This window comes from Vulpes lagopus, chromosome 22 (genome assembly GCF_018345385.1).
Source record: "Vulpes lagopus strain Blue_001 chromosome 22, ASM1834538v1, whole genome shotgun sequence".
Lineage (NCBI taxonomy): Eukaryota > Metazoa > Chordata > Mammalia > Carnivora > Canidae > Vulpes > Vulpes lagopus.
The window spans coordinates 16,144,367-16,170,460 of NC_054845.1; the positions used below are offsets into that span (position 1 = coordinate 16,144,367).

A 26,094-nucleotide genomic window follows, 5' to 3' on the forward strand; every position below is an offset into this window, starting at 1 on the left:
AAAATTAAAAAAATTACATTTTTAACTCAGCCTATTTAAGAGAAACAAGAAATACGTGATAACATGTAGAGAACTACAGAGAAAAAAACGGAGAAAACATGAATTTCATAATCACATTTATTAAATTCTAAAGACTTTATTGCCCACCACTACTGCTTTATAAAATAAATATTCGTGTATATTCCATTGTGGGGTTAGAATAGTGAAAATATATTTGGTTTACTAGCATTGCCTGCTAGGGAAAGTCAGTATTCTTAAAGTCCGCTCTGGCTTGGCTGGTCACTGTAGAAGAGATTTCACAGTGGTGAGGAATCCCTCCCTCTTAATGCAAAAGAATTTGTAAAATGATTTGCTTTGTTGAAGGTTAAGCTTCTTCCACTCCCCTCTCTACTCCCAGCAGATATTTACTAAGATGTTAATTCCTGAAATAATTTTTTAAACGCATGTTTTTATTTTATAGAGATGCAAATAGATCTTTGGATATTTTTGATGAGAGATCACATCCACTCACAGTAAGTGTCAGTTTTACCACTCACAGTGTCAGTTTTATTAAGTTGTATTTTTCTCTCTCATGCAGTTGTCTTTATTTCATGCTGATTTGATTTGAAATTAATTACTAGGAGAAAATTACTCCAGCTTGAAGTAAAAAATCATCTTAAGTCTTCTTCCCTACCCCATGTTGTATCTAATCATTTTACAAGGGAATGTTGCATAGGGGATATGATAGAGTAAGAACTGAGTTGCAGCTTTGTAGAATTAGTGAGTTAAAGTGAGTAAATGTCCCCAGATAACAGAAAGTATATCTTTTCAAAAGATAATTTTCATAAACCACAAACAATATAAGTATTTGCAAATAAACCTAACATATGTTATGATCTCTGTGAAGAAAATTAGAAAACAACTTAAATTTTAAATCCTTTAAAATAGCAATTTTAAAATTTGCTTCCTTAGGTGCTCTACAGACACATGTGACTGGTGACTATTGCATAGGTCAGCACAGTCTTAATGGTTACAGGAAACTGAAAAAAGATTTTTTTAAGAATTGAGATTTTTTAAAATATTTATTTCACATGTACACACACACAAGTGTGGGAGGGACAGAGGGAAATGAAGAGAATCTCAAGCAGACTCCCCGCTGAGCTTGGAGTCTGATGTGAGGTCTCCATCTCACAACCCCGAGATCCTGACCTGAGCCAAAACCAAGAGCCAAAACCAACTGAGGCACCTCAAAAATGTTTTTTCAAAGTTGATTGCAGAGAAGTGTAACGTGGTGATCAACCAGACTCTTGAGCCTAAAAATAACTTAGTTTGGATAGAATTCTGGGAGGGGGAAGTTAGAAAGGAATATATATATACGTTTTCTGAGGTCATGCTATATTTTTCTTTAACAGATGGTAGTGTTGAATTGCTATGGTATATTATGATCCCATTGTTTATATTTAAAAGACTAAAAGACATGTCATCCAATCAAAATTATCTTACGGGGCATGTGGGCCCGAGTATAAAGACTACTGTGTTACGGGCACTTAAGTATTTTTCTTCAGTGGATACTTACTTACACTGCGTTTTTTTCTTCTTTCAGCGAGAAAAGGTTCCGGAGGAATACTTTAAGCATGATCCTGAACACAAATTTATTTACAGATTTGTTCGTACTCTTTTCAGTGCTGCACAGCTAACAGCTGAATGTGCAATAGTAACTTTGGTAAGCTACTTCTTTCTTCTGTTTCTGTCTTATGCCTAGGGTATGGTCCAGCTTTTCACATAGAAGTATGTTCCTGAAATGATCATCAGAAGTTTATTAAGAGAAACCTATCAAAAGTAAAAATACACACATCCGAGTTTAATAATGTACTCCTTATTCTTCAAAACATTGCTATTGCTTTTTTATCACAAAAGAATTGCTATTAAAGGCAGCAGGAGAGATTTCTGGTTTCTCCATCCATACCTCAGCACACAAATGTACACACAGTGCACACAGGTATATCCATAGGAGGTGTGCTGGGGGGCTAGGGATAGGGTAGGTAGGCAGTTACAAAACCATCTGGTCCACAGGCGGAGACTCCTTTGATATAGCCCTAAGCTGAGTCCCAGATTATCCCTGTATTCTCCAGACAATTCTAACATGTGTCCTGATTGAGAACTATTGCCTTAAATTCTCTGTGCCTTGCTTGATGCATGTTAATCCACCCCTGCTGTCCTCTTGTGCCTGCCTGTGAATCTGCCCAGGAATATAGTGCCAGAAGTACTTGGAAAGGCTTTGCTAGTTAGCCTGCTAAGCTATAGCCATATAGGGACCTTCACGTTATCCATACAGAATTCCTGTGGTAAGATTTTATCATTTGAAAAATAAATCCTATTTAAGTGGAAGGCAGCTGGGATTATTTTTACTCCTGCCTATAGCACACTCAGAGAGGAAGTTAACTGCATGGTCTAGAGGGAAAGAATACTTAGGTCAGCGCCTGTACTCCTTTAGTATCCAGCTAGAATTTAGGATTGGAGATTTGTGCTTTTGAGTAGAGACCCATCAGTGGGTGCTCAGGCCGTGTCTTTGAACTACAGACCATTTGGAGTGCTTAGCCCATGCTGGAGGGAGGCAAGAGTCATACTCCCCTATGGACCGAAAGGTGATGCCAGAAGGGAGAGCAGCTAGGTTGGAAGAGGGGGAATTCTTTGTAGACAGGTTAAGCATGACATACTCATGAGACAGAGTGACACTGTCTAGTCATCACTTGAATATGTGGAACTGAGCATGAATCCAAGCTAGAGGTAGGGAATTAACTAGTAGCTGTTCAAATGCAGAGAAAAGGATAGACTAAAAAGTGGATAGAAGCTAGATCTGTAAGGACAAACAGCACTTAGAGGACAAGTTGTCAGAGGAGAGGCTAGAGTGGTAGGAACCAGAAGGGAATAATAAAAGAGATGCCAAGACGGAGAGGTTCAAGGAGAGAGTGGTGAAAAGGCCAAAAGCAGTTGCCCATTCCATACCCACTGAGTACCTAGTCTGTGTCACTATTCTGAGTCCTGGGGACAGTGAAGAAAACAAGTGGAATAAAGTTCTTGCCTTTATATAGCTTATATCCTAGCGAGGAAGAGATTTGTTGTTTGTTTTTTCAAATGAGCATTACCTGAATATTCCAGGTAGTGGTTAAATCCTGAGAAGAGAAGGCAGCATGAAGGGGCAAAGTGGTTAGAGGGGCGCACCAGTTGGAGATAGCATGATCAGGACAGGAGGGTAACACCCAAACCATGACCCACATGATGAAGATATGAGCTCTGGCCTTATAGGCAGAGGGGACAAGGGCAAGATGGAGATGGGAACATGTCTTGTGTTTTCATGGAACAGCGAAGTGGCCAGTGGTCAGATGAAGAACGGGAGGAACAACATGGGAGATGAGGTTCCAGAAGGGCAGTGCCATATCTTCCTGGGCCCAGTAGCTCACAGGCCTTGGAAGATGGGAAACTTGTTTGATGAGAAACCTCTGGCAGACCTTGAGCAGGGGTATGAAGTGCTCTTAAGAGGCTGTCCTGGCTGCTCTGGGGACAGTAGACTGTAGTGGGAGTCAGAGCAGAGGACGAGAGGTAAGGAGGCAGTGACCGTGATACAGCTGCGAAGCGACAAATAGAAATCAGTCAAATCACTGATGAAGGTAGAGGTAACAAAAATTGCCGATGGATTGGAACAGGATTAAGTCAGATGGAGGCCAAGGCCTTAAGTCAGGGGCTAGGCCAGTAGCAGTGCCCTTTAGGTTACTAGGGAAGACTTGAGTGCAGAGTTGGGGTGAAGGCCCCTGGGGAGTCTAGCGGCAGGCGGCGGGCTACCGGGAGATGAGAAGCCAGCATGGGGCACTTTCTGTGAGCAAAACAAGAGGAGAGGGGCCCGTGGGCAATATAAATACATTCATATTGGGGAAGATCTCTGGCAGAGAAGGAAAAAAACTCTTAAAAAGACATTGTGTGAACAGTTCTGCACAAGTGAAAGAAGAGTTACTTCAGTGAGAAGGAAATCTCATTCCTACTGACACAGGAGAGCCAGGGGGTAAATGAGGTTGGGCGGATTCCAAGTTTGCCAGTAACGATGATAGGAAGTTGAGAGATTACCAGTGTTATAGAAGTGCTTTCCCAGAAAGTACGGAGTTGAGCCTCGTAGGGAGGTTCATGAGTTTTAGGGGAATGGGAGCAGAATTTCTCTAAGAACATACAGTGTTCTAAACCATTTGTTTTGAAAACAGTCGAGTTTGGAGAATATGGGCAAATCTGACTGGTAGTCTGACAACCCTCAGATGATAAACACTCTAAAATTGGACTTTTCTTCTTGTCAAATGGCATATATACTCTTCTGCAGAGCACCCTTTGAAGTAACAACAAATCAGGGCTTACCTCTGTAATCTTCCCTCAGCTGTTAACTCCGCCCAGGTCTCTATAGAGCAGACTTTTGAAACGGGAAAGAAATCCGGGGGAGTCCTCTCACGGCAGGTTTAGAGGAGTCCCAGGGTTGCAGAACCTGGCAGGTCTCTAGCACTTTAAAAGCGGCAGAATTGACTAAGCTGCAGATTACGTAAGACAGAAACAAATTATTGTGAAATGATAATGGAGATGTGAAGATGAGGGAATAAGAGGAGGACTAGCCTTTGCACGGATGTTTCTTTAAAAGACACCAGATATTAGAGGAATACTTGACAGTCGGCAAGACCGGCCTCAAGCACACCTGTTTGAACTTCCTGTCCTGCTGCACCACACGGCAGCCACTGGGAGGCTCTCTTGACCACCAGTTTTTATCTTCGGGCTTGTGCCGCAGAAGGACTCCTTGCTGTGGAAGGGGGCAGGCAAACATGCTCCTAGGACCCGGGGTTTTACGTATTCGGGTCATCTGGAAGATGACCAATGACCATGTGACAACCAGCCAGGTAGGGTACCGTGCTTGGGGCAGGCACTGGGTTCATTGAACAGCTTGAATCTGTAATCAGTTGTACTGAATCAATTCGCTTTATGAATGGGAAGGTTAACAACCCAGTGCCTGTGCTCAGGATGCCCTTCACCGAGATATCCATTCATTGCTGTGACCAAGGCTAGGAATTCACATGGGCAGAGTAGGCAACAGAAGTATCCGACCCACGGCTGTGACCTGGCCGCTGGCTTTGGCTGGCGGAGCCAGGTCTTTGTAGACCTTTGTAAGAATAAAAGGCATGTCAAAAACAGATGCAATCTGTCATTCCTAACAGTTCTTATCACAGCACTTAAACTGAACTAAAATCAAAGACCAGTGCTCTACTTTTGCAGGTTTACTTAGAAAGGCTTTTAACTTATGCTGAGATCGACATTTGTCCCACTAACTGGAAAAGAATTGTCTTGGGAGCCATTCTTCTTGCCTCCAAGGTTTGGGACGATCAGGCTGTATGGAATGTGGACTACTGCCAAATCCTGAAGGACATTACAGTTGAGGACATGTGAGTCTGTAAGGTTTGGGTGAACTTCTAACCATTTCCCAGCGCCGCTTCTGCTCCGGTAAAGTTTACATTTTAAGAAGCAGTTTTAAAGGTTACATTGGGCAGAGAACTGAAATAGGCAAAAATTACAGCCTTCCTATCTGGCTGTGGTATGACAATTCCTGTTCACCATCGTTAATTGGTAGGTCTTGATGTGTTACTGTTTTAATAATGTGTGTGGTAAATTGAAGTATATTTTTCTGGTGGTTTTGGCATTTTACAGGCTTACTATCAACACAGTATTATAAGTATCTTCATGGCTTTCTTAAGGCTGTGTGCCAGTTCCAGTCCATTTTAAAGAGGCCCGTGCTGACCTTTAAAATAAATGGCCACTATTAAGGTCTTAGGGTCTCCAGACTAGTGAGAGGTTATACCTTCAGCTCGAGTCAGCTTCTGCTGGTCTTTCTCTCCTCTTTATCTGAAGTTCTGTTGTTCCAGAAACCATGGTACAAAAGTAGCCACGTGTATGAAGGTTTCAGATCCCAGTGCTCCTGCCTCCTCCCCTGCTAGGAGTATTGCACCTGCTTAAAAATAGGTCTGAGGAGTTAGGAAGCTCCTGTTTCTCAGGCTGTCCCAAAAAGCATCACTAGGATGTCACCACGTGCCCGTGGTGGTTGAGGGTCTCCTGGGGCACTGCGGAACCACAGCAGTGCTTTGCGGGGCCTTCTGTTAGCCATTGAGGGTGTTCCTCACAGGTGGCATGCTGACACGGGAGTGAAACAAGACTTAGTGAGGGCTTTCGATTTGGCCACCCTGACTTCCATGAGGGCCCTGAGGGTGATAAGCAGGATGAGCCAGTGAAGTATTTCCAGTAGACGCTCTCAGGGTGCCCGCCTGAGAGTGAAAACGTATGTACGTCTTTGTGGGTGGCATCTGGGGAAAATGCGGAAGAACACGTCTTGATTCTACAGAACAGCATGGGAAGATTAAGATCATGGCAGGCAGTGGCAGGTTTGTTTTTGTTACCTTTGCCCATTACTCTAGATAAGATTGTCATTCAGAATTACCAAAGTGCATATTTACAACTGAAGTGAGGATACTTAGGTGACTAGGAGAAGGGGATTGTTGGTGGCTGTCAGGGTGGCTCTTGATAGTAGTGTAAACTGAGTGGGCCCAGAGATGCTGCTTGCAGCCATGGTAGCAAATGATGTAATGGCAAATAATTGGAAACGAATCAAAGTACCTCTGGAAGTTGCAGGAGCTAAAGTGACTTTGATCACCACAGTCATCAGTCTGCAAACTCTGGTTCCTTGAAGGAAGAAAAATGTGCAATCGTGAACACTAGCCCTACCATGGTGACAGCTGAAATTTTCTCAAAACCTTCAACCCAGCTGGCTGAGACAGATTCTAGTGAAAACCTCAGCACATGCTGCGAAGTGTCTGAGCTCCTAAGAGTGACTTTCCAGGAGCAGGGGTGGCAGTGCGTAGCTACAGGAAGACCGCTTCCCTAATAATACATTTTGTGTACAAACAGAGCAGCACCAGGAGCTAGGTTTATAATAGGCTGCTTTTGTTTATCATCTTTGGAAATTGGAAAGCATTACAACAAAGTGTTTAATACACATTTGTTTTATCTCCCTGCTGTTGACTTCCATTTGAAATAGTCTCATTTTGAGTCTAAATTGAAAAATTGGTGTCTTTCAGCTTTTTCTTCAAACTTTCCAACATCTATGCTTTAGAATATGTTCCCCTTCAAAAGAATAAGTTAAACTGAGCAGCTGCTATTCAGAAGATTTGCTGTGCCTGTAAATGGTGTGCTATTCAGACATTTGGCTATTTAAAAAACAAAAAACCCAGAAGATGCATATTCTATAGGCATAAGGCTTTTCTCCAGTGATTAAACCTTTATTAATAGACATGTTAATCCTATGAAGTACTATATTTCCACACAATTAAAATGTATTAGTGGAGAAAATATAAAAGGGATCGTGAAGTGCATTTATTCCTCTAGTAAATTAAGTCCTGATTAGCTGATTATCAAAACATTATCTGATTTACATTTCTATAGACTCACAGCCATATGAACAGGAAATTAAATTTGGAAGTAGGTTCAATTGGGTTTAAAATTCAACAAATGCAAACCTCCTCTCTGCTCATATTCTGAATGTTCCCTGTATCTTATAGGAGAGAACATCAACATTTGTTGATCTGTCCAACGGATAAAATATTAAAACTTTAAAACCAAGAAACCAAATGTTATAAAGTAAGCTCCTTTGTGTTTGTTCAGGTATTTTTATGTAATTTTTTAAAAGGATTACCGTGAAAGTGGCAAATTTTATATTTATTTACTTAAACATTTAACAAGTGAGCTTCTGTGGTCACGTGGAGCAAAGGACTACTTCCAACATTTTTCTTTCCTATTTTCTTGAACTCGCCCCCTGCGGGTGTGTTCATTCTCTTCTGGCAAGGGGTGGTGACACATCTCGGGCTTGCATTCCCAACCCGAGAGAAAGGCTGTTTGAGTCCAGTGCTCTACCAGAGGTCAGATCATAGTGAGTTTAGTCTAGCCAAGGCATCTCTTTGATCATTCTGCCCTCCAGAGTTTAAAAAGTGCATCCTGGCCTGTCTTAGTGACAATTTCTTGCCGTAGTAAGATTAAGGTGAGGGGAAACTTGCATTTATGTGTGCCCTTTGACACAGCCCCATGTACTGGGGCGGGGGAGGGGATTCCCCTTTCCATCGAATCTAGCTTTATTTATTTATTTATTTGAGATGAATCCTTGTTGCTTCAAGAGTTTTCGCCCTCAGAGATAATAGCAGTGGCTCTCGATGGATCCATTTGTTGCCGTGGTGATGTGCCCACTCCTTTTGTTGGCGCGTCTCCACTTCAATAAGCCCCTTCCTGTTATCGGCCCGGTGAAAATGTCTGCGAGTTCTTCAGAGCTAATAAACAGCATACATCATTCCTTTCATCTGATCACTATAGTGGGGCCTTGTGAGTGAGCCTGGAGCCTGAATCGTACAGCTGCACTAATGGAACTCTGAAGAATGAGCCCCTGAGTCAGCAGCAGGAGTGCATAAGAGGGCCATAACCTCTTCCCCCTTGTCCCAAACTCAAAGTGCTGGGATGCAGAAAGGACCACAAATAGCTGTACCTTGTTTGAGCGTGAGTTTACTGAGCTACTGGGTAGCCTCTATTTGTCTCAAAACAGAATTTAGAGCCTCCTAGTAGCTCAGAAGGAGACTTTTGAAGATTGCCCGATTGACTAAAATTGTCTTGTGTTGGTTTTGTTGTCTCCTCCCTTAGGAATGAGATGGAAAGGCATTTTTTGGAGCTACTTCAGTTTAATATTAATGTTCCCTCCAGTGTTTATGCCAAATACTACTTTGACCTTCGCTCCTTAGCAGATGACAACAACGTGAATTTTCTGTTTGCTCCTCTTAGCAAAGAAAGAGCACAAAACCTAGAGGTAAGGCTGTGAAATCATTAGGCGGGGTTTTCTGTTAGCCACCAAAACCAGCATCTGTGGCTAAATCTCATTAAGCAGTGATTAGCAACATGGAAAGCTTCTAAATTAACACATCGAAGAAAAAAAAAAAACATCGAAGAGCTTAACCCTTTGGTGGCAGATTCCCTCTATCTTTTATGATTTATATGAGGATCTTACATTATGAAAAAAATACAGATATTTCTTCTGTAACCATAGTTCAGAATATCTTAAATTTAACCTTTTTTTTTTTTTTTTTCAAATTTAACCTGTTCCTACTGGTAATGGTTTTCCCATTGAGCCTCTACCCTTCCATATAATCATACGTGGATAGTTTGATTATATCCCTAATCATATCTATGTACATAATCTATCCACCATTCTTAACTGTTTTTTACTCAGTTTGCAAATTCATGCCAGTGTTTTCTACAGATAACACAGGTCAGTCCCATGAGTTTATTAGAGAAAGCATGGCTCACCTGAGAGGCTCACCTGAGAGACTGTACAATGTGTGTTTCCAGTACTGCTGTAGAGAGTTCATGGATTTTTAATGGAATGGTAACAAATAAGAGACAAAGTCATTATGGTTTATGACTTTGAGTATACAGCAAAGTGATTCACAACTGAAACTTCAAGACACATTTAAAATGGACACTTTTGTGGCACCTTGGTATAGCTTAGAATAAGTTATTTTCTGCGATGGTTAATGTGCAGGTGAAATAGCACTTTTTGGTGCTTCAGTCATTAGACCTCCAACCTTCCAACAAAGCCCAGACATGCCTGCCCTGTTAGAATTCGCTTAGAGGATAAAAGAACCAATGAAGCCTAGAAGTTGGATGGCTGAGTAAATGCTGATTTTCCCCCAGGTGTATGTTCATTACGTTGAAGGAACAGGTGTACCGGGAACAGGTGATACTGCTGTTAGGAGCCCGTCAGAATACCTTTGACATTTTTGGAATCCAGTTTGTAAATAAGCAAATTCTTCTTTGCCCATCAATCTAATCCTAGCCTTTTAAGGATATTACCTTAGTGAATTGGCAGGAAGTAGCATTCTCAGAACCTGGGTGTGTAGACCCCCGCTATCCAGGGTAGCAGTAACTATGTGGCTTATCAGTGATGCTTTTTTTTTTTTTAAAGGCTGGAACCCTCTTTTTTAATTGTTCTTGTGTTCTATTTGATTGACTTTCCCAGGCCATTTCCAGATTGTGTGAAGACAAATACAAAGACTGGTCTCGAGCTGCTATGAGAAGGTCTTTCAGCGCTGATAATTTCATTGGTATTCAGCGCTCTAATGCCATCCTTTCTTAAGGGAGGTGTGGGAGGGGTTGGAACACCGTGAACCCCTCATTCTACAAGGACTGGAGAAATAACCACCTCTCCTCCTCACAAACCAGCCAAGTTAATATTTTCATCTAAAAGAAAGACCTCGAATTCAAGAGACTCGTGGACCACAAGGATTATGCTCATAGGAAAGAACGGGACTTTGTCAATGCAACACTCTTTTGTCCTTTTTAATGTAAACAGAGTTACAAAAACCACTCCAAAGCAAAAGCTCCAACCCACACACAGATACTTGCTTACTATATTGGCTGATAGCTATGAGCTGAGAGGTTTTTTCTTTTTTAATTCAAATTTTTAGACACTAACTATATGACTTGTTTTTCCTATTTTTTTTTCTTGCCCTCTCCCCCAATATTGCTGCATATTTCTTTAGAATCAATGCAGTATTACCATGAAAACATGGGACTCCTAACAACTCATAAAGCCACTTAGGAACAGACTGTAGCATTGTTAGGTATTGAAGGGTTCTTTCTCCCTATTTTATCATTGAAGCTGCTAGTCATTATTGGCAATCAGTTTAAACCAAAAAGCTGCTGAGTAACACTTGTCATTCAGATTCTTTGCAAGCACTACTTATTAGCATATTAGTATGTTGAGAATCATAAACGGAGAAAGTATGTTATCGATTGATTATCTACTTCTGTTGGGTCCATGCTGCATTTCTTGTGAACTATAATGGTGCTTCTCATTTTCTGATGATTTTCCATTCTTAAATACGTGTATTAAAAGATATTTTCATAATTCCAGCCAACATGGTGGTCCGGTGGTAACAAGCAGTTAGTGAAAAGGAGGTGAAAATCTTAGTGCAACTTTTAAGCTTTAATATAGTGTGCTTGGGCCCTCCAGGGCACTGCCGAAATATAAATGCTACCGACTTACAAAACCCCATTTGAAAGTGTGTAGTTATGTCTTGTAAACTTACCTGGTTTTGTAAATTTTAGATACTAGACTTTTCGATGATCGCCCCTCTTGAAGATGGCAAATGCTGGCTGGAACAAAAAAATAGTTAAAACGAAAAGTCTAGTATCTAAAATTTACAAAACTAGGTAAGTTTACAAGACATAACTACACTTTCAAATGGGGTTTTGTAAGTCGGTAGCATTTATACTTCCACAAGTATCAAAGCTTAAAATTGTACTAAGACTTGAGAGATGCCTCGTACCCTCCCCTTTTTAAAATAGTTCTTTGTAGGGGCTTTGCTGTTCACCTCTTTTGACCACCTGAGTTTCTTTTTTCTACATTTGGTAAAACTTATGAAGAGCCATGGTAATTCACATGGAATAAACTGAAAGGAACTGGACTCTTAATAGTAGTGATCTGAAAGTAGGTGATCTGAAACAGCTCTTCGAGCCTATGGGTGAACCTGGCTGGAGGGGTTCTCATTTCCAGTCCTGCTGTTTAAGAGGAACCCTCACCTCAGGCTTTAAAGGGCAGGGAGTTAAGTAATCAGTCTTTTAGGAGGTTGGTAATGATGTCACTTAAACTTGAAATGTTAAAAAAAAAAAAAAAAAGATTAGTGTTCCTAACCATGTGAAATCTTTCTCCTGCCTTCTCAAATGTAATCCAGGAATTTTGCCTGTAAACCTCGCATGTCTGGGCCAGGGATACTTTCTCTCAGTATAGCAAGGCTTCATATTATATTGATTGCTGCGGGTTCCATCATTTTTAAAGGACAGACACATAAATGATAAGGGGTTAACCTGGCTAGAGGGGTCTCCTTTCCAGTCCTGCTGTTTTTAAGAGGAACCCTCACCAAAAAAAAAAAAAAACAAAAACAACAACAACAAAAAGAAAAAAAAAAGAGGAACCCTCACCTCAGGCTTTAAAGGGCAGGGAGTTAAGTAATCAGTCTTCTAGGAGATTGGTAATGATGTCACTTAAACTTGAAATGTCAAAAAAAATTTTTTTTTTTTAATGTTCCTAACCATGTGAAATCTTTCTCCTGCCTTCTCAAATGTAATCTAGGAATTTTGCCTGTAAACCTAGCATGTCTGGGCCAGGGATACCTTTTCTCAGTATAGCAAGGCTTCGTATTATATTGATTGCTGCAGGTTCCATCATTTTTAAAGGGCAGACACATAAATGATAAGGGGTTAACCTGGCTGGAAGGGTCTCCTTTCCAGTCCTGTTTAAGAGAAACCCTCACCTCAGGCTTTAAAGGGCAGGGAGTGAAGTAATCAGTCTTCTAGGAGATTGGTAATGATGTCACTTAAACTTGAAATGTTAAAAAAAAAAAAAAAGAAATTAGTGTTCCTAACCATGTGAAACCTTTCTCCTGCCTTCTCAAATGTAATCTAGGAATTTTGCCTGTAAAACCTACCTAGCATGTCTGGGCCAGGGATACTTTTTCTCAGTATAACAAGGTTTCATATTATATTGATTGCTGCAGGTTCCATCATTTTTAAAGGATAGACACATAAATGATAAGGGGTTAACCTGGCTGGAGGGGTCTCTTTCCAGTCCTGCTGTTTAAGAGGAACCCTCACCTCAGGCTTTAAAGGGCAGGGAGTTAAGTAATCAGTCTTCTAGGAGATTGGTAATGATGTCACTTAAACTTGAAATGTTAAAAAAAAAAAAAAAAAAAAAAGATCAGTGTTCCTAACCATGTGAAATCTTTCTCCTGCCTTCTCAAATGTAATCTAGGAATTTTGCCTGTAAACCTAGCATGTCTGGGCCAGGGATACTTTCTCTCAGTATAGCAAGGCTTCATATTATATTGAGTGCTGCAGGTTCCATCATTTTTAAAGGACAGACACATAAATGATACGTAACAGTATATCAAATATTACAATCTACCACCTCAAAAAACATTGTTTATGGAGTTCGGAGCTTGGAGAGTTAAGTATTGATTGATTGCAGTTTTATTTTGAAAAGAATGCTACAACTTATGTGGTTTTTCTTCCTCATGTTTATATTAAAAGCTAATAAACTCTATTTTAATTAAAATCCGGCTAGTGTGTTTGTACCCCGTCTCTTGGTTCACGTAGCATTCCATCTCTGCCTAACTTGGATTCTTTGAGTCGGCTCTGACCCGTGAGTAGGGTCTTGACAGCATTTTCAAACTGACCATTCGTGATTTGGTTTGACCCTTGTCTCTAGTTAGTGTCATCATGTATTTCTTTGGCTTTTGCTCTTTTCAGCCGAAAGGCCTTTATTTAGTGCACTTAAAATCACTGGCCACAGTACTCAGAGGCATCACACATTAGACGGCATCTTTGAACGGATCCTCCTTGTGCCAAGAGGAAAAAGCACACCAGAAGGAAAGGTAAAATATACCAGAGAGCAAGGAATTACAGGAAAGCTACAGAAACAGAACGTGAGGATTTTAAGCAGTTGGGAAAGAGGGCAGCCCGGGTGGCTCAGCGGTTTAGCGCCACCTTCAGCCCAGGGCCTGATCCTGGAGACGTGGGATGGAGTCCCATGTCAGGCTCCCTGCATGGAGTCGGCTTCTCCCTCTGCCTGTGTCTCTGCGCCTCTCTCTGTCTCTCATGAATAAATAAAACCTTTAAAAAAAAAAAAAAACCTAGGAAAGAAAATGGAAGAACTAGAATAATCCTCGCTGTAAAGAGAAACAGCCCACCTATTTTGACTTTTTAGGATACTATTTTCAAAGTCACATTTCAGTGAGAAATATGCCAAATCTTCATCAGGTTTAAAACTAAGACTTTGGGCAGCCCGGGTGGCTCAGCAGTTGGGCGTCTTCCTTCAGCCCAGAGCCTGATCCTGGAGGCCTGGGATCGAGTCCCACGTCGGGCTCCCTGCAGGGAGCCTGCTTCTCCCTCTGCCTGTGTCTCAGTCTCTGTCTCTTTCTCATGAATAAATGAAATCTTAAAAAATTAAGACCTTAGCTGCTCCACTTGAGCAATACTCTAAAGCCTGAGAGCTGCTGTATTTTCATCATCTACCTTAATCCACTACATAAGGTCAACTTTTCAGCTGATCCCTTTGTTCTTGATAAACTGCTGGCGAGGTTAAATGATCTGACTTCATGTAGGAGGACAGTCTGTCACAGATCACTGTAAGACTGTACCCTTTACTACTACGACTACTAAGCAGAAGTGCTGACAAGGGTGGTCAAAGGTTAAATGAAAATCTGTGGGGAGGAACGCGACCTGAGTAGCTTCAAGAACAAGTTGGCAGAATGAGGTAGAATCACAGATTGTTCTTTCCCTGTTGGCTTTAATTCTAGATGGCAGTACAGCCATTTTGATAAATGGGAAATTGAGTCAACTTAGGGTGAAAGTAATAAACATCCCCGAAAGCTGGTAGGTTCTCCGACAAATGTCACAGAGCACAGAAACTCGCTACCACTAGGGTAGTAACTATGGCAGTGTTCTCAGGGTTTCGTACCTAGGAAAGGCTGGTCCCCTAAACAAGACTAAAAGAAGATCTACCTCAACTCATTTATCTTCAGTTTTAGCTTTTTTCCTTATTGGAATACTGACTGCAGTGAAACTTTAACTCTGATCTATTGGGAACTGGGCTTTTAGGTCTTTGCAAGGAAAAGACAAAGGTCACATGTCTGAACCAGATGAAATTCCCATTTTTATAAGTCAAAAATGGCTGCTCATTAGCAGTTTCACATGGTTCATCCTAAGACCTTGAGGCCCAATGCTTCTGGTTAAAGAAACTTTCTTGGCGTATCAGATTCTATCACGACCTTCTCTTTGACATTTAATGTGCCCCACACATGCGCATTCATTATTGCAATCCAACACCACTGAATCTTGGTTTTGTAACAGTTCGAAGTTCATTTCTTGGATTTATTTAGTTTTCCTATATGTATAAATACACTAGTCCTTGATTTAAAAAAAAAAAATTGCTGAACCCAGTACTTAGGGAAAATCATTCACTCTGTATCCAGGTTATACAATGTTTTTGGAAAAGTTTAGCCACAGCTAAAAGTTTAGCCACAGCCATAGCACATAAGCTAGTTGAAATCTTTCATCACCAAGACTTACCTGTACTCACATATGAAATGACTACAACTGTTGTCTCACCTAGAAGCTGCATTCATGAATACAGGGCTACTTGGAAAAGCCCTTGAATCTACAGGTTACATGCAGCGTCTATCAAGTTAAGGATTAGATGGCCTGAAGTCTTAACTGTTCGCCACTTACCGCCCTGACCGGCCAGACACTGTGACAGCAAGAAAGCAAGAGACTTAGGAGCCCTTCAGCCCTGTAGTTCACAGGTGCAGTCGGTTTGGTTTCTGAGGCAATTTCCACTATTTTTAAGAACATGTACTTAATGCGATACAGATTTTAAGAATACCAATTTGTGGTTGGGGATCTCTAGGGTGCAGAAAGAATTAAGAAAAATAGTATAGAAATGAAGAGAAATCGAAAAAAGTTTAAAGTTCAGGTTAGGTGGTAATGATTATAACTGCTGGGAAGGGAACTAAGAAATCTGAATGCATTCAAGAAATTCAGTGGTCACCTCAGAACCTAAGGTCCCCAAGAAGGTATCAATAGGGACACCTGGGTGGCTCAGCGGTTGAGAGTCTGCCTTTGGCTCAGGGTGTGATTCTGGAGTTCTGGGATCGAGTCCCACATCGGGCTCCCCACAGGGAGCCTGCTCCTCCCTCTGCCTGTGTCTCTGCCTCTCTGTGATTCTCATGAATAAATAAAATCTTAAAAAAAAAATAAAAGGTATCAATAGCATCCACTTCAAGACCTCAAATTATTCTGCTAGTTAGAGAGAGAGAGTGTGTGATCAAGGTTGGGGCAGGAGGAAGGGGGAGAGGGAAAAAGAATCCTAAGCAGGCCCCACACCCAACACAGAGCCCAACGTGGGGCTTGATCTCATGACCCTGAGATCATGACCTGGGCCAAAATCAAGAGTTGGATGCTTAACTGACTGAGCCACCCATGTGCCCCTGCTAGCTTTTTCTTAAAACACCTATTCCTTCATCATCTTACCATTCTCAATTCTACTAACCTTCCAGCCCCCAAGATGGGGGCTTCAATGAGGGTCCTCCCTCAATAAGATCATCTCACCTCTGCTAGTGTCCAGCATGGCAATGCTTGATATTGGTTACTACTGGGACCCATTTCCAAAGCATTTCCACCAGATTCCAGGAAATACAGAACTTCTGTGGCTCCCAGGCTAACCGGCCCCTTGTAATACCCTATGGTCACCTACCTGAGCACTCCTGGTTTCCCCAGGGCAGCTGTTCCCCACACACTGCCCTCATTGACTCCCGACATGCCCACAACCCCGAGATGGAGCTTCTCAGCCTAGGTAGCAACCTCACCTTCCAGCTCCAAGACTCATTTCATCTGGCATAAGGAATAGATGCCTCACTTCTTAATGTAGCCTCTCCCGTCTTATGGGTGGGGGGGGGGGATTCCATTTCAACTTTTTAACACCAGCCTTCTACATCACCCCTCCATCAGTTTATCCCCTTCTGCTTCAAAACTGCCATCTTCCCAATGCCAGGATGGGGCAATTTGACCTTGCTCCGTCCTTCACGTGTCCTATTATTTTTCAAGATACAGTCCCCAGACCACCTACCTCTCATCAGCTGCAAGTGCCTATGAAAAACGAAGCTTCTCTAAATGCAATGTGGAATCCTGGATTGGATCCTAGAACAGATAAAGAACATTAGTGGAAAATCTGGTGAGATCCAACTGCAGTCTGGAGTTAACAGTAACGTGCCAGTGTTGACTTCTTCATCTTCACAGTGTACTATGAGGATGTGTTAGCATTAGGGCCAAATGGGCAAGGGGTATACAGGAACTGAATTATCTTTGCAACTTTTCTGTAAACCTAAAATAATTCCAAAATAAGTTTACTTTAAAAAAAAAAAAGGCAGCAGCTTTTAGGGCCTCAGACCTCCTGAGTCTCAATTCCTGGAGCTTAAAAAAGTCTGGGAATCTACATTTTAAAAATAGGAGCCCCAAAAGATTCTATCACTTTCCATTCCATGACTGAACAGTTGCTTCTTCCTTGTGTCTTAACCCGATCTAATCCTTTAGATCCTCTCAACCCTAAGATAAGTACTATTGTCTCTCTTTCACAGATGAGAGAACTGAAATACTCAAAGATTAATATGTCCAGGATCACACAGCCCATAAATGGTGGAGCTGGAACTTGAGTCCCTAGCCGTCTAGCTGCCAAGTCTTTAAGCATAACCATTCTACTGCCTCTTGGTCCTGTTTCCATTAGTGTCAAACTAAAGAGCTCAAGATCACTAAAAGAATTACCATAAATACTCTGGACACACCTATTTCTCCAACCTGCTAAGCCTCTACAGGCCCTTGGCTCTAGCCTGTGGCTTCGCCCCCACCCCCTTTTCCACTGAAGGAAGAAGGTGGGGGGGGGTGAGCAATGAGAGAGCCCAGGGAAGACATGCCAATGATAGAGTCCTGTACACGTAAGGTACCCTTGACTCTTCCATCAGGATTGAGCTCAACTAGTGTGTTTTCCGTTCTGCGTCTCCCAACTGCCCTAACTTATACAGGAATCTGATAACGTTCATAGCGCTCACTCTGACATTAAATTACATACTCTCATATCATTATTCACCTCTAATCGGATTTGTCTTATCTCCCCCCAAACAAAATTTTAAGCTCCTAATTACCTAGGTTCTCCTACATACTTAGGCCTCAGAGCATTGCCGGAGAACACTGACATACTGGGCATTCACATGAGGCCGTAGTTCATAGATTGGTGTCTAAACTGCATTTTGCCAAAGCAGCAGCCAGAAGAAAGTATTCTGACAATGGTATCTCAGGTTTACTAAACATCTGTCCAGGTAATTGGGGAGGTGCCAACCCTACATCAATTTCTATCCTCTTATCTGGGCTCCCTGACTTGTATTTAGAGCTTAACACCATGTTGCAGGTCTAACTGCTGAATGAGAAATAGTTTTGAGAGTCCCTGCCCCCCAACCAGACACACAGAACAACAGCATCACCTCTATTCAAAGAGGTTCAGTAGAGAGTCTAGATGGAGGGTTGATAAAATAGAACACAATCTCAGGCAAGGTCTCTGGTCTTACATGTATTTCCCTTCATTTCTTCCAAGTGAATCATGATACAATCACAGGATCGGCAGGAGAAACCTATGAAGCATATTCAAGTAAAACATGTTTTCATTAGTTTTGCTTCTGGTGACTGGAATTGCTTGATTTTCACATTAATAAAAACATTGTCGCTTTAAGTACCGTCTGAGAAATCAGATTGTGAAGTTAGAATCCACGTATCTCCTCAGGTACTCTTAGAAAGCAGTGTGTGTCTCCATAAAAGCATGAGGAGAAAAAGACGTATACAGCATCTTTTTATTTTCTTTACCATTGCTTTTAATGCACTTTAAAATTTATCTACATCAATTGGGAACAAAGAAACAAAAATAGACATTTCTTTGTTTTTCATAAATAACTACTCTCCATATTTGATAAAAATTTCAAACCATTATTTTACCTTCCCACAAATATAATACATACAAAATCTTTTCTGAAATAATAAGGTCAGCAAATTAAGTAGCTTGAGACTAACATAACCACATACAACTGCTGTTCTACGGACTTCCAGGAACAAAACAAGAAACAAAAACTTATCAAGATGCTCTGGGTTTCCTTTTGTTAATGTTATGGATTCAGAATTATAATCATCTGCCAATAATAATTTATAGATCCAAGCTGATTGTCTACAAATAAAATATTGCTGGCTCTGATCTGTGAGTTCTGGATTTGACACGACAGTGAGGATGCTGCATGATAGGCACTATACATATAGGAAAATCATAAAAAGTACTGAATGCCCTGGACTCCAACTACTGACTCGGTATGTGCCTCATTTGGCTCAGTAATAAATTCACCTGCACCAAACCCGTATCGAAAGTCACTAAATCTCTCATATATATAATATATATTATGTATATACACACCCACAACACACACATACTACACACACAGTTTGTAACAACATGAAGTAATATTGTCTCAAAATGATGTACCACAGACATGATCCTGGCCGAAATAAATCCTGTAATTGTCACCGAGCTGCTAGAAGCTTTTGAGAGTTATGAGTCAGGTTACTTAGTTACTTACATCCTGCCCGCCCCCCCCCCCCCCCCTTGCCCCGCTTTAATGTCTTGGTAGCTTTTTCCCCCTCTCAGAATCATCCTCCCCCACTCCAGGCATATTTTCTTCCCAGGATCCCTTGATTGGACTTTGGAGGCAAGAAAGGGCATGCAGAGAGAGGGAGCAGACAGGCAATTCTCAGCCACTGTACCTCACACCTGCCTAGATTTGTGATGTTCTCTGTCCTGTTTGCCACATTTGGTGTTAGAAAGCAGTTATTCAAAGCTTTGTCCCTCCAACCCCCCTTGGTCTTTCTGTAGAGCACAAAAGTGAAAGAAGCCCCGTTAGCAGGGGCAGCAGTTCATTAAAATATACAACTACGTTTCCTAGCTCTGGGGTTCCCATTCTGTACTTGAGAGTGCAGGTCAGGGATGCTGTTATTAAGGTTCTGTGTGGGATCCATGAGGGTTTCTCCTGGCAGCCAGTGTCAGGATTAGTGCAGCCCTGGCCCAGGAGGAAACAGCCTAATGAATACCAACTTGGAAACAGTGCTGTTGGCACATTATTTAAGCTCGTACATGTGCACAATTACACAACACACACACACACACACACGTACACACACGCACACATACACACACAGGCCCGTCATTGGAAATGGCCATGTGGAAAGGTGACAAAGGTTTGCGAAGATAAACCAATAAGGCACCAAGAAAAATTATTTTCGGCCAATTTAGACAAATTGTGAGGAGGGAAGTAGTGTGAGTTAAAGAGACTTCCTAAGGTCTGGCCAACTGATTCACTGAGAGGTCATGGGAGTTCCTTTAGAGAACCTTCTAAATCCTGCCCCCGCCCCCCCAATCTATGAAGTGAGACAACACTCCACACTGAACTGTGGAAGGGAGAGCCTGGAAGCTGTGCCTGTGACGTTAAACTGAATGGTAAATCCTCTCCAAATCCACTAAAGCTATCTGTGAAGAAGTTGCTAGACCCCCACATACTAAGCTTTCATGTTTCTGTGAGTATGGATTGTTTGCATAATAAAAATGCAAATCAGGGGAAAATAGAGTGTGCGATGGAAGTAGAGGGTGACAGTAAATAGATCCGACCTCTCTCTCCCTTGGGTAGAGGTGGGTGGTTGATAGTAATAAGACTTGAGGGAAGTAGGTGGGCGCTATCTCCGAGGAAGGGCAGGGGTGAGGACAGAGACTGAAAAGAAAGCGGCACCTCTGAAAGTAGGTTCTGCAACTAGACCCCAAAAGGTATTACCTGTGTTGCCTCTTCTTGGCTTAGTACCTTTGTCAAAGGCCTTATTATCATTATTTCAAATAAATCGGTTGTTCCTTTAGGCTTGGCAAGTTGCCAAAATGAAAAAAAAAATAAATTTTTTGAAAGGATTAATCCACTTCTATCCATTTCATGCCGCAACTTTTAGATACACTGTGCATCGTTCCTCGATTCCTCCACAAAGCAAAAGAAGGGGGACAACCCAAATTAATCACAGTGACTGCTGGCCGCAGAACAGTGTACTTTCTGACAAGACACACTATATTAGGGAAGAGGTCGAGGTGATCACGAAAGGCCCTCGTTTGAAAAACAGAAAACTTGGCCCTCACACAGGGGATCTACTCCAAGGTTCTAAAAAAGCAGCTTCTGAATAAGGACAGGAATAAGGCATGCAAAAAATTTTGGGCATTAAGTTTTGTTGATTCCATTGAAATTTTAACTTTGATTCAGAGTATGAATGTGTAAGAGCAGTGCATTTTTATGAACACAAACAGCTTTGGGGAGTTTGCAAAATTACACCACCAGGCTTCTCCCTGTAGCAAAGTGTTTCAATTCACTATGGGAACTATGCATTTCTTTCCTTAATATCTCTGAAGTGAAAACCATCCTGGATTTAAATCTTACTTTTCCAACTTTAGTATAAAGGAAGCACAAATGCCTAGACTCGTCATTTTCCTAGGGACCCATCCTAAAATTGTAATTGTCTTTGCCATCTCAGTTTTCTAAATGTAAATGTAGTCCCCACTCAACCCTGGTCACTGGTATTTTGCTGGCCAATGCACTATCACCTCCTTCCCCAAGTCGTGGCCTCACAGTCTTCATGAAGGAACAGTTAAACAGATTAGAAAAGCAAACAGAATTCTTTAATAGTAAAGAAACCCGTGTGTGTGTGTGTGTGTGTGTGTGTGTGTGTGTGTGTTTATATTTAGGCTTTTGTATATGAATGAATGGTCAAGCAGATTTAGGAAAGCAAACAATTCTCTAACAGCAAAATGCATGTGGGTGTGTGTGTGCAAGTGTGTACTCATCAATATATAGGCTTTCTCAGAAAAAAGTAAGAAAAACAGATTGAGATGGGGGAGAGAGGACAGCTTCCCTCCTGCAGTAGCAGTGCCCTGATCCATAGTTTAAAAGCAGACGCAGGTGTATTCCGGGTGTCATTTGTTTTGAGAGCCTGCAGAGAGCCATGTTTTGCTGCTTTGGGAATATCTGGCTATTAAACTAGTCCAAAGTCCAGGGACACTTATTTTCTCTCATTGCTGCCAATGTTTGTTCACAGGTAACCAGCCTCCCTCCACCCCCCCCCCCAGTTCAAGCACCCCATTCAAGGGTGGGTGTGGTTTCTTAATCACAGCTCTCCAGGAGAGGAGGAATAAGAAAAGCAAAAAGACTGTTTAACATGATAAAGGAGGTGGGATGGGGGTGGAGCAGATAAGAGAAGTGTTGAAAATTTACTTAATTACTGGAGGTATATCCTTTTTAGTCCTTAAACCTAAAAAGCAGCCCCTTTAACAACTATCTCTAAGTACTTCCAGAAGAAGGGAGTGAGGTTGACTTTTACCCAAATCAGAACACCAGTTCTTCTTCTTCTTTTTTTTTTTTTTTTTTTTAAAATGGGATCACTCTGAAGCCTATTAAGAACCACCCACTCCTCCTCTGGCACAAAGCTGCCATTTTATCAGTCTACAATTCAACCAATCACCATCCCTTAGGTTTTCACTTTTCCAAATATTTATACCGGCACTCTGTAATGCCACCTCTAACTTATTCAAGACAACGCTGGGTGCTGTTAAGAATGGTTACAAGCACTACAGAAAAGAAACCGAAGCTCGATAAATAAAGCCAGGATGGCACACAGAATCATTAAACACTCTCTAACCTTGTCACTTTAGGGAGGCCCTGACCGCATTATGCTCCCCCTCCTTGGCTTGAGTTGGGGTTTCCCCTAACTTGGGGACTATAAACAGGGACAAGCAGCTCGCCTTAAAGCATCTTGGACACTTTAAGCAGTGAAAGGAGAGAAGAGGAGCTGAAAAAGCGCACTCGACAGCTTCCCAGTCATAGCAACTTAAACTTTCACTGTTCACATTTTTTTTTTCAAAAAAAAAAAAAAAAAGACACAAGTATAGGAAATCTATTTTCCCAATTTAGACCACACAGTTCAAAGAAACCTGAACCAAGCGGAACTTCATTATAATGCCAACCTTAGGATGGTAAAGCCCCCCCCCCTCAAAAAAAGCAAAGGTCAATTGCGTTGCCAAAATGCAACAAAGTTAAAAATTAAGAAAACTACATATAAATTAAAAACAGGGTTCCACTAACAAAAACAAAAACAAAAAAAGGTAGTAAGAAACGCAGAACAGAATACACGTGAGCTGAGCCCCTCTGAGAAGTCCCGGGACAGGTGCTCCCTTGAAAGGGCCCCAGGAGGGGGCCTCAGCGCCACGCAGGTAAACGGAAGTGAACTTGGCAAAGCTACCCCCTCCCCCGGCCCCCACCCCCCCCCCCCGGGCCTCCGCCTCCTACACGTGCGACAGGGACACCTGCTTGTGGTAGGCGGCGGCGGCCGGGGGGGCGCCCGGCGGCCCGGTCCTGCCCGTGAGCGCGGCGCTCGCCTCGTAGTCCCCCGCGGCCGTGGCGCCGCCGCTCTTGTGGCCCCGCCGCGCGCGGCAGCAGCAGCGGCTGGTGAAGCGCCGCCACGACTCCACCGTCTTGCCGGACCAAATCCAGACGCCCGACGTGATGCCCACGACGAGGCACATGAAGTACTTGAGCATGAGCACCCAGTACTCGGGCTTGGCGCGCGGCTGGCCGGCGTCGGGGCCCGGGCAGGCGCAGGTGAGCGCGGCCTCCCAGCTCTCGCGGTAGTGCTGCTCGTACAGGTAGCAGGCCACCACGATGCTGGCCGGCACGGTGTAGAGCAGCGTGAAGATCCCGATGCGGATCATGAGCTTCTCCAGCTTGTCCGTCTTGGTGCCGCCCTGCTTGATGACGCTGCGAATGCGGAACAGGGACACGAAGCCCGCCAGGAGGAAGAGGGTGCCCACCAGCAGGTAGAGCACCAGCGGGCCCAGCACGAAGCCGCGCAGCGAGTTGAGGTTCTGGTTGCCCACGTAGCAGATGCCGGCCACCGGGTCCCCGTCCACCGAGCTCAGGGCCAGCGCCGTGATGGACTTGACGCTGGGGATGAGCCACGCGGCCAGGTGGAAGTACTGCGCATAGCCCGCGATGGCCTCGTTGCCCCACTTCATGCCGGCCGCCAGGAACCAGGTGAGCGACAGGATGACCCACCAGATGGAGCTGGCCATGCCGAAGAAGTAGACCAGCAGGAAGACGACGGTGCACAGCGCGGGGCCCGTCGTCTCGTAGTGGATGTGGCTGTGCTCGCGGCTGCAGGCGACGCTGGCGTGGCCCACCACCAGGCGCACCAGGAAGCCCAGCGACACGCACAGGTAGCAGGCGGACAGGAAGATGATGGGGCGCTCGGGGTAGCGGAAGCGCTCCATGTCGATCAGGAAGGTGGCCACCGTGGTGGAGGTGGAGATGAAGCACAGCACGGACCACAGGCCGATCCAGAAGGTGGCGAACGTGCGCTCGTCGGGGCTGAAGGAGGGCTGGTAGCAGGGCACCGCGCAGTTGGGCACCTGGCCCGTGCGCACCTTGTTGTAGAGCGGGTGCGACTCCTTCAGGATGGGCACGAAGGGCTCGCGGCACTTGCACACCGACGGGCCCCCGGCGGCGCACTCGGCGCCCGGGGCCGGCGCCCCCGCGGGGCCCGGGAGGGTGGGTTTGGCCGGGAAGGGCCTGGGGGGCGCCGTGGTGGCCTCGCTGCGGTTGTAATCCATGCACAGCACCTCGGCGTCGCGGCCCAGCACCGGCAGCCGGTCGCAGCTCATGCGCTCGGGCCAGGCGAAGCCGTACTGCCGCATGAGCGGCGAGCAGCCGGCCTTGGCGCGCTCGCACACCGAGCGGCAGGGCGGCAGCGGCTTGTGGTAGTCGGGCAGGCAGATGGGCGTGTACATGGAGCAGAGGAAGAAGCGCAGGTCGGGCGAGCAGTGGATCTCCACCAGCGGCCAGAACTGGTGCACCTCCAGGCCCGCCTCGTCCTGCGTGTCGTGGTTGAACTGGTTGGGCATGTGCGTCAGGTTGTAGCCGATGCCGCGGCACATGGGCACCGTGATCTCCTGGCACACCGGGGCCTTGGACGCGGCCGCCGCGCGGCCCAGCAGCTGCGCCAGGAGCAGCAGCAGCAGCGAGGGCGGCGCGCACGGGTCAGGCCGAGCCATAGCCCCCCCCGCCGGCCGCAGCCCGCCGCCACCGGGCCGGCCTCTCCGCCGACTCGGGTGTGTGCGCGTGTGCGTGCGCGTGTGGCGCCGGGGCTGGCAACCTGTTGGTTTCTCTTTCTCTCAGATCCGTCCGGAGATCAACTGTTTCGGGAAGGCGCTGCCTCCGCAGGCGGCGCGGGGAGGGGCGGCTCCGCTCCGGCTCCGCTCCGGCTCCGCTCCGGCTCCGCTCCGGCTCCGGCTCCGGCTCCGGCTCCGGCTCCCGCTCCCGCTCCGGGGCGAGCACTTGAAACGAGAAGCTGAGGGCTCTAGAGGGAAGATCGCAACCACTCCCCATTAGAGTCCCCGCAGGCGCCCTGCGAGTCTCTAAGTTAGCGTCTCTGCCTCTTCCCTCCCCTCCACCTCCGGGAACCGAACCGCCGACTCCCAGCCCGCCTCCCTCCAGGCCGGGGCCTCCGGGCTGCACCCCGGGCCCCAGCGCTCGGCCGCCGCCCAAGGGCCGAGGAGCCGCGACGCGGACGCGGACGCGGGAGGGGCAAGGCGCGGGCTCTCACCTCCGCGGCTCCCGGGAGAAGCAGGCGGTCGGCGGCCAGCCTGGGCGCTCCGGCCCCGGGACACTCGCTCACAAACGCGACTCGGAGCCCCCGGAAAGTTTGGCGGGAGGCTGGGTATCCGGGGCGCGGCGCATGGCAGCAGGTGGGGGCGTCTCAGAGAGGGGGTCGCGCCCGGGACGCGGCCGCCGCAGGCCGGTCACTCGCCCTCGCCTCCTCCGGGGCCCCCTGCATGATCGGTCCGAGCCGGGCAGAGCGGGAGCAGGCCGCGCGCTCCAGCGGGGTCCGGCCGCCGGCCGGGGGGCGAGCGCGCCCGGCAGCACCTGGGCGCGAGGAAGGCGGTGGGCGGCAGCCGGGGTCCCGCCGCCTCACTGCGCCGCGAGCAGCCGGCGCTGGCCCCGCCGGGACTGCATGGTGCCCGCCCGCCGCCGCGTCCAGCCCGCTGCTCGCCTCCTCCCCTGCAGGGGGCTCCGCGCTCCGCGGGCTCCCGGGGGCGGGGGCGGCGGCGGCGCTCCCGGGACGCGCCCGGCGCGGCTCCTCCCCCGCGCTCTCGCACTCCCTGGCCCACCTCCGGCGGGTCCGGAGCGGCGCGCGGCGGCGAGGGCAGCGGAGACACGGGCGCGGGCGGACTGGCCTGTCCCGCCCCGCCCGGGTCACCTGCCTCTAAAGCCCGCCGGGAGGCCCCGCCCCCGC

The 26,094-nt window shown here is 45.4% G+C and overlaps 2 protein-coding genes across 4 annotated transcripts in view; one reads left to right on the forward strand and one right to left on the reverse strand.

Moving 5' to 3' along the window:
* The window catches only part of CCNYL1 (cyclin Y like 1), a 38,545-nt gene extending 25,347 nt beyond the window's left edge, over window positions 1-13,198 (forward strand). For 2 of the 3 annotated variants that reach the window (XM_041737125.1, XM_041737126.1), the window contains 5 exons: window positions 461-512; window positions 1,583-1,702; window positions 5,278-5,444; window positions 8,731-8,893; window positions 10,103-13,198. In XM_041737125.1, the coding sequence (XP_041593059.1) occupies window positions 461-512; window positions 1,583-1,702; window positions 5,278-5,444; window positions 8,731-8,893; window positions 10,103-10,219 (619 nt within the window). In that variant the 3' untranslated portion in view covers window positions 10,220-13,198. The remainder of the gene's footprint in view (window positions 1-460; window positions 513-1,582; window positions 1,703-5,277; window positions 5,445-8,730; window positions 8,894-10,102) is intronic. The other variant, XM_041737127.1, reaches the window with a different exon arrangement.
* A 5,368-nt stretch (window positions 13,199-18,566) lies between these two features.
* FZD5 (frizzled class receptor 5) lies at window positions 18,567-25,546 on the reverse strand. The gene is made up of 2 exons (XM_041737123.1): window positions 25,405-25,546; window positions 18,567-25,158 (listed from the first exon to the last, which is right to left on the reverse strand). Exon 2 carries the CDS (start codon window positions 24,851-24,853, stop codon window positions 23,090-23,092), a length of 1,764 nt encoding a protein of 587 aa, XP_041593057.1. The 5' UTR covers window positions 24,854-25,158; window positions 25,405-25,546; the 3' UTR covers window positions 18,567-23,089.
* Window positions 25,547-26,094: the final 548 nt, after the last annotated feature.

Bases quoted from the DNA above. Each gene is read 5' to 3' on its own strand.
- FZD5 (XM_041737123.1), bottom strand. From the start codon at position 24,853: ATGGCTCGGCCTGACCCGTGCGCGCCGCCCTCGCTGCTGCTGCTGCTC.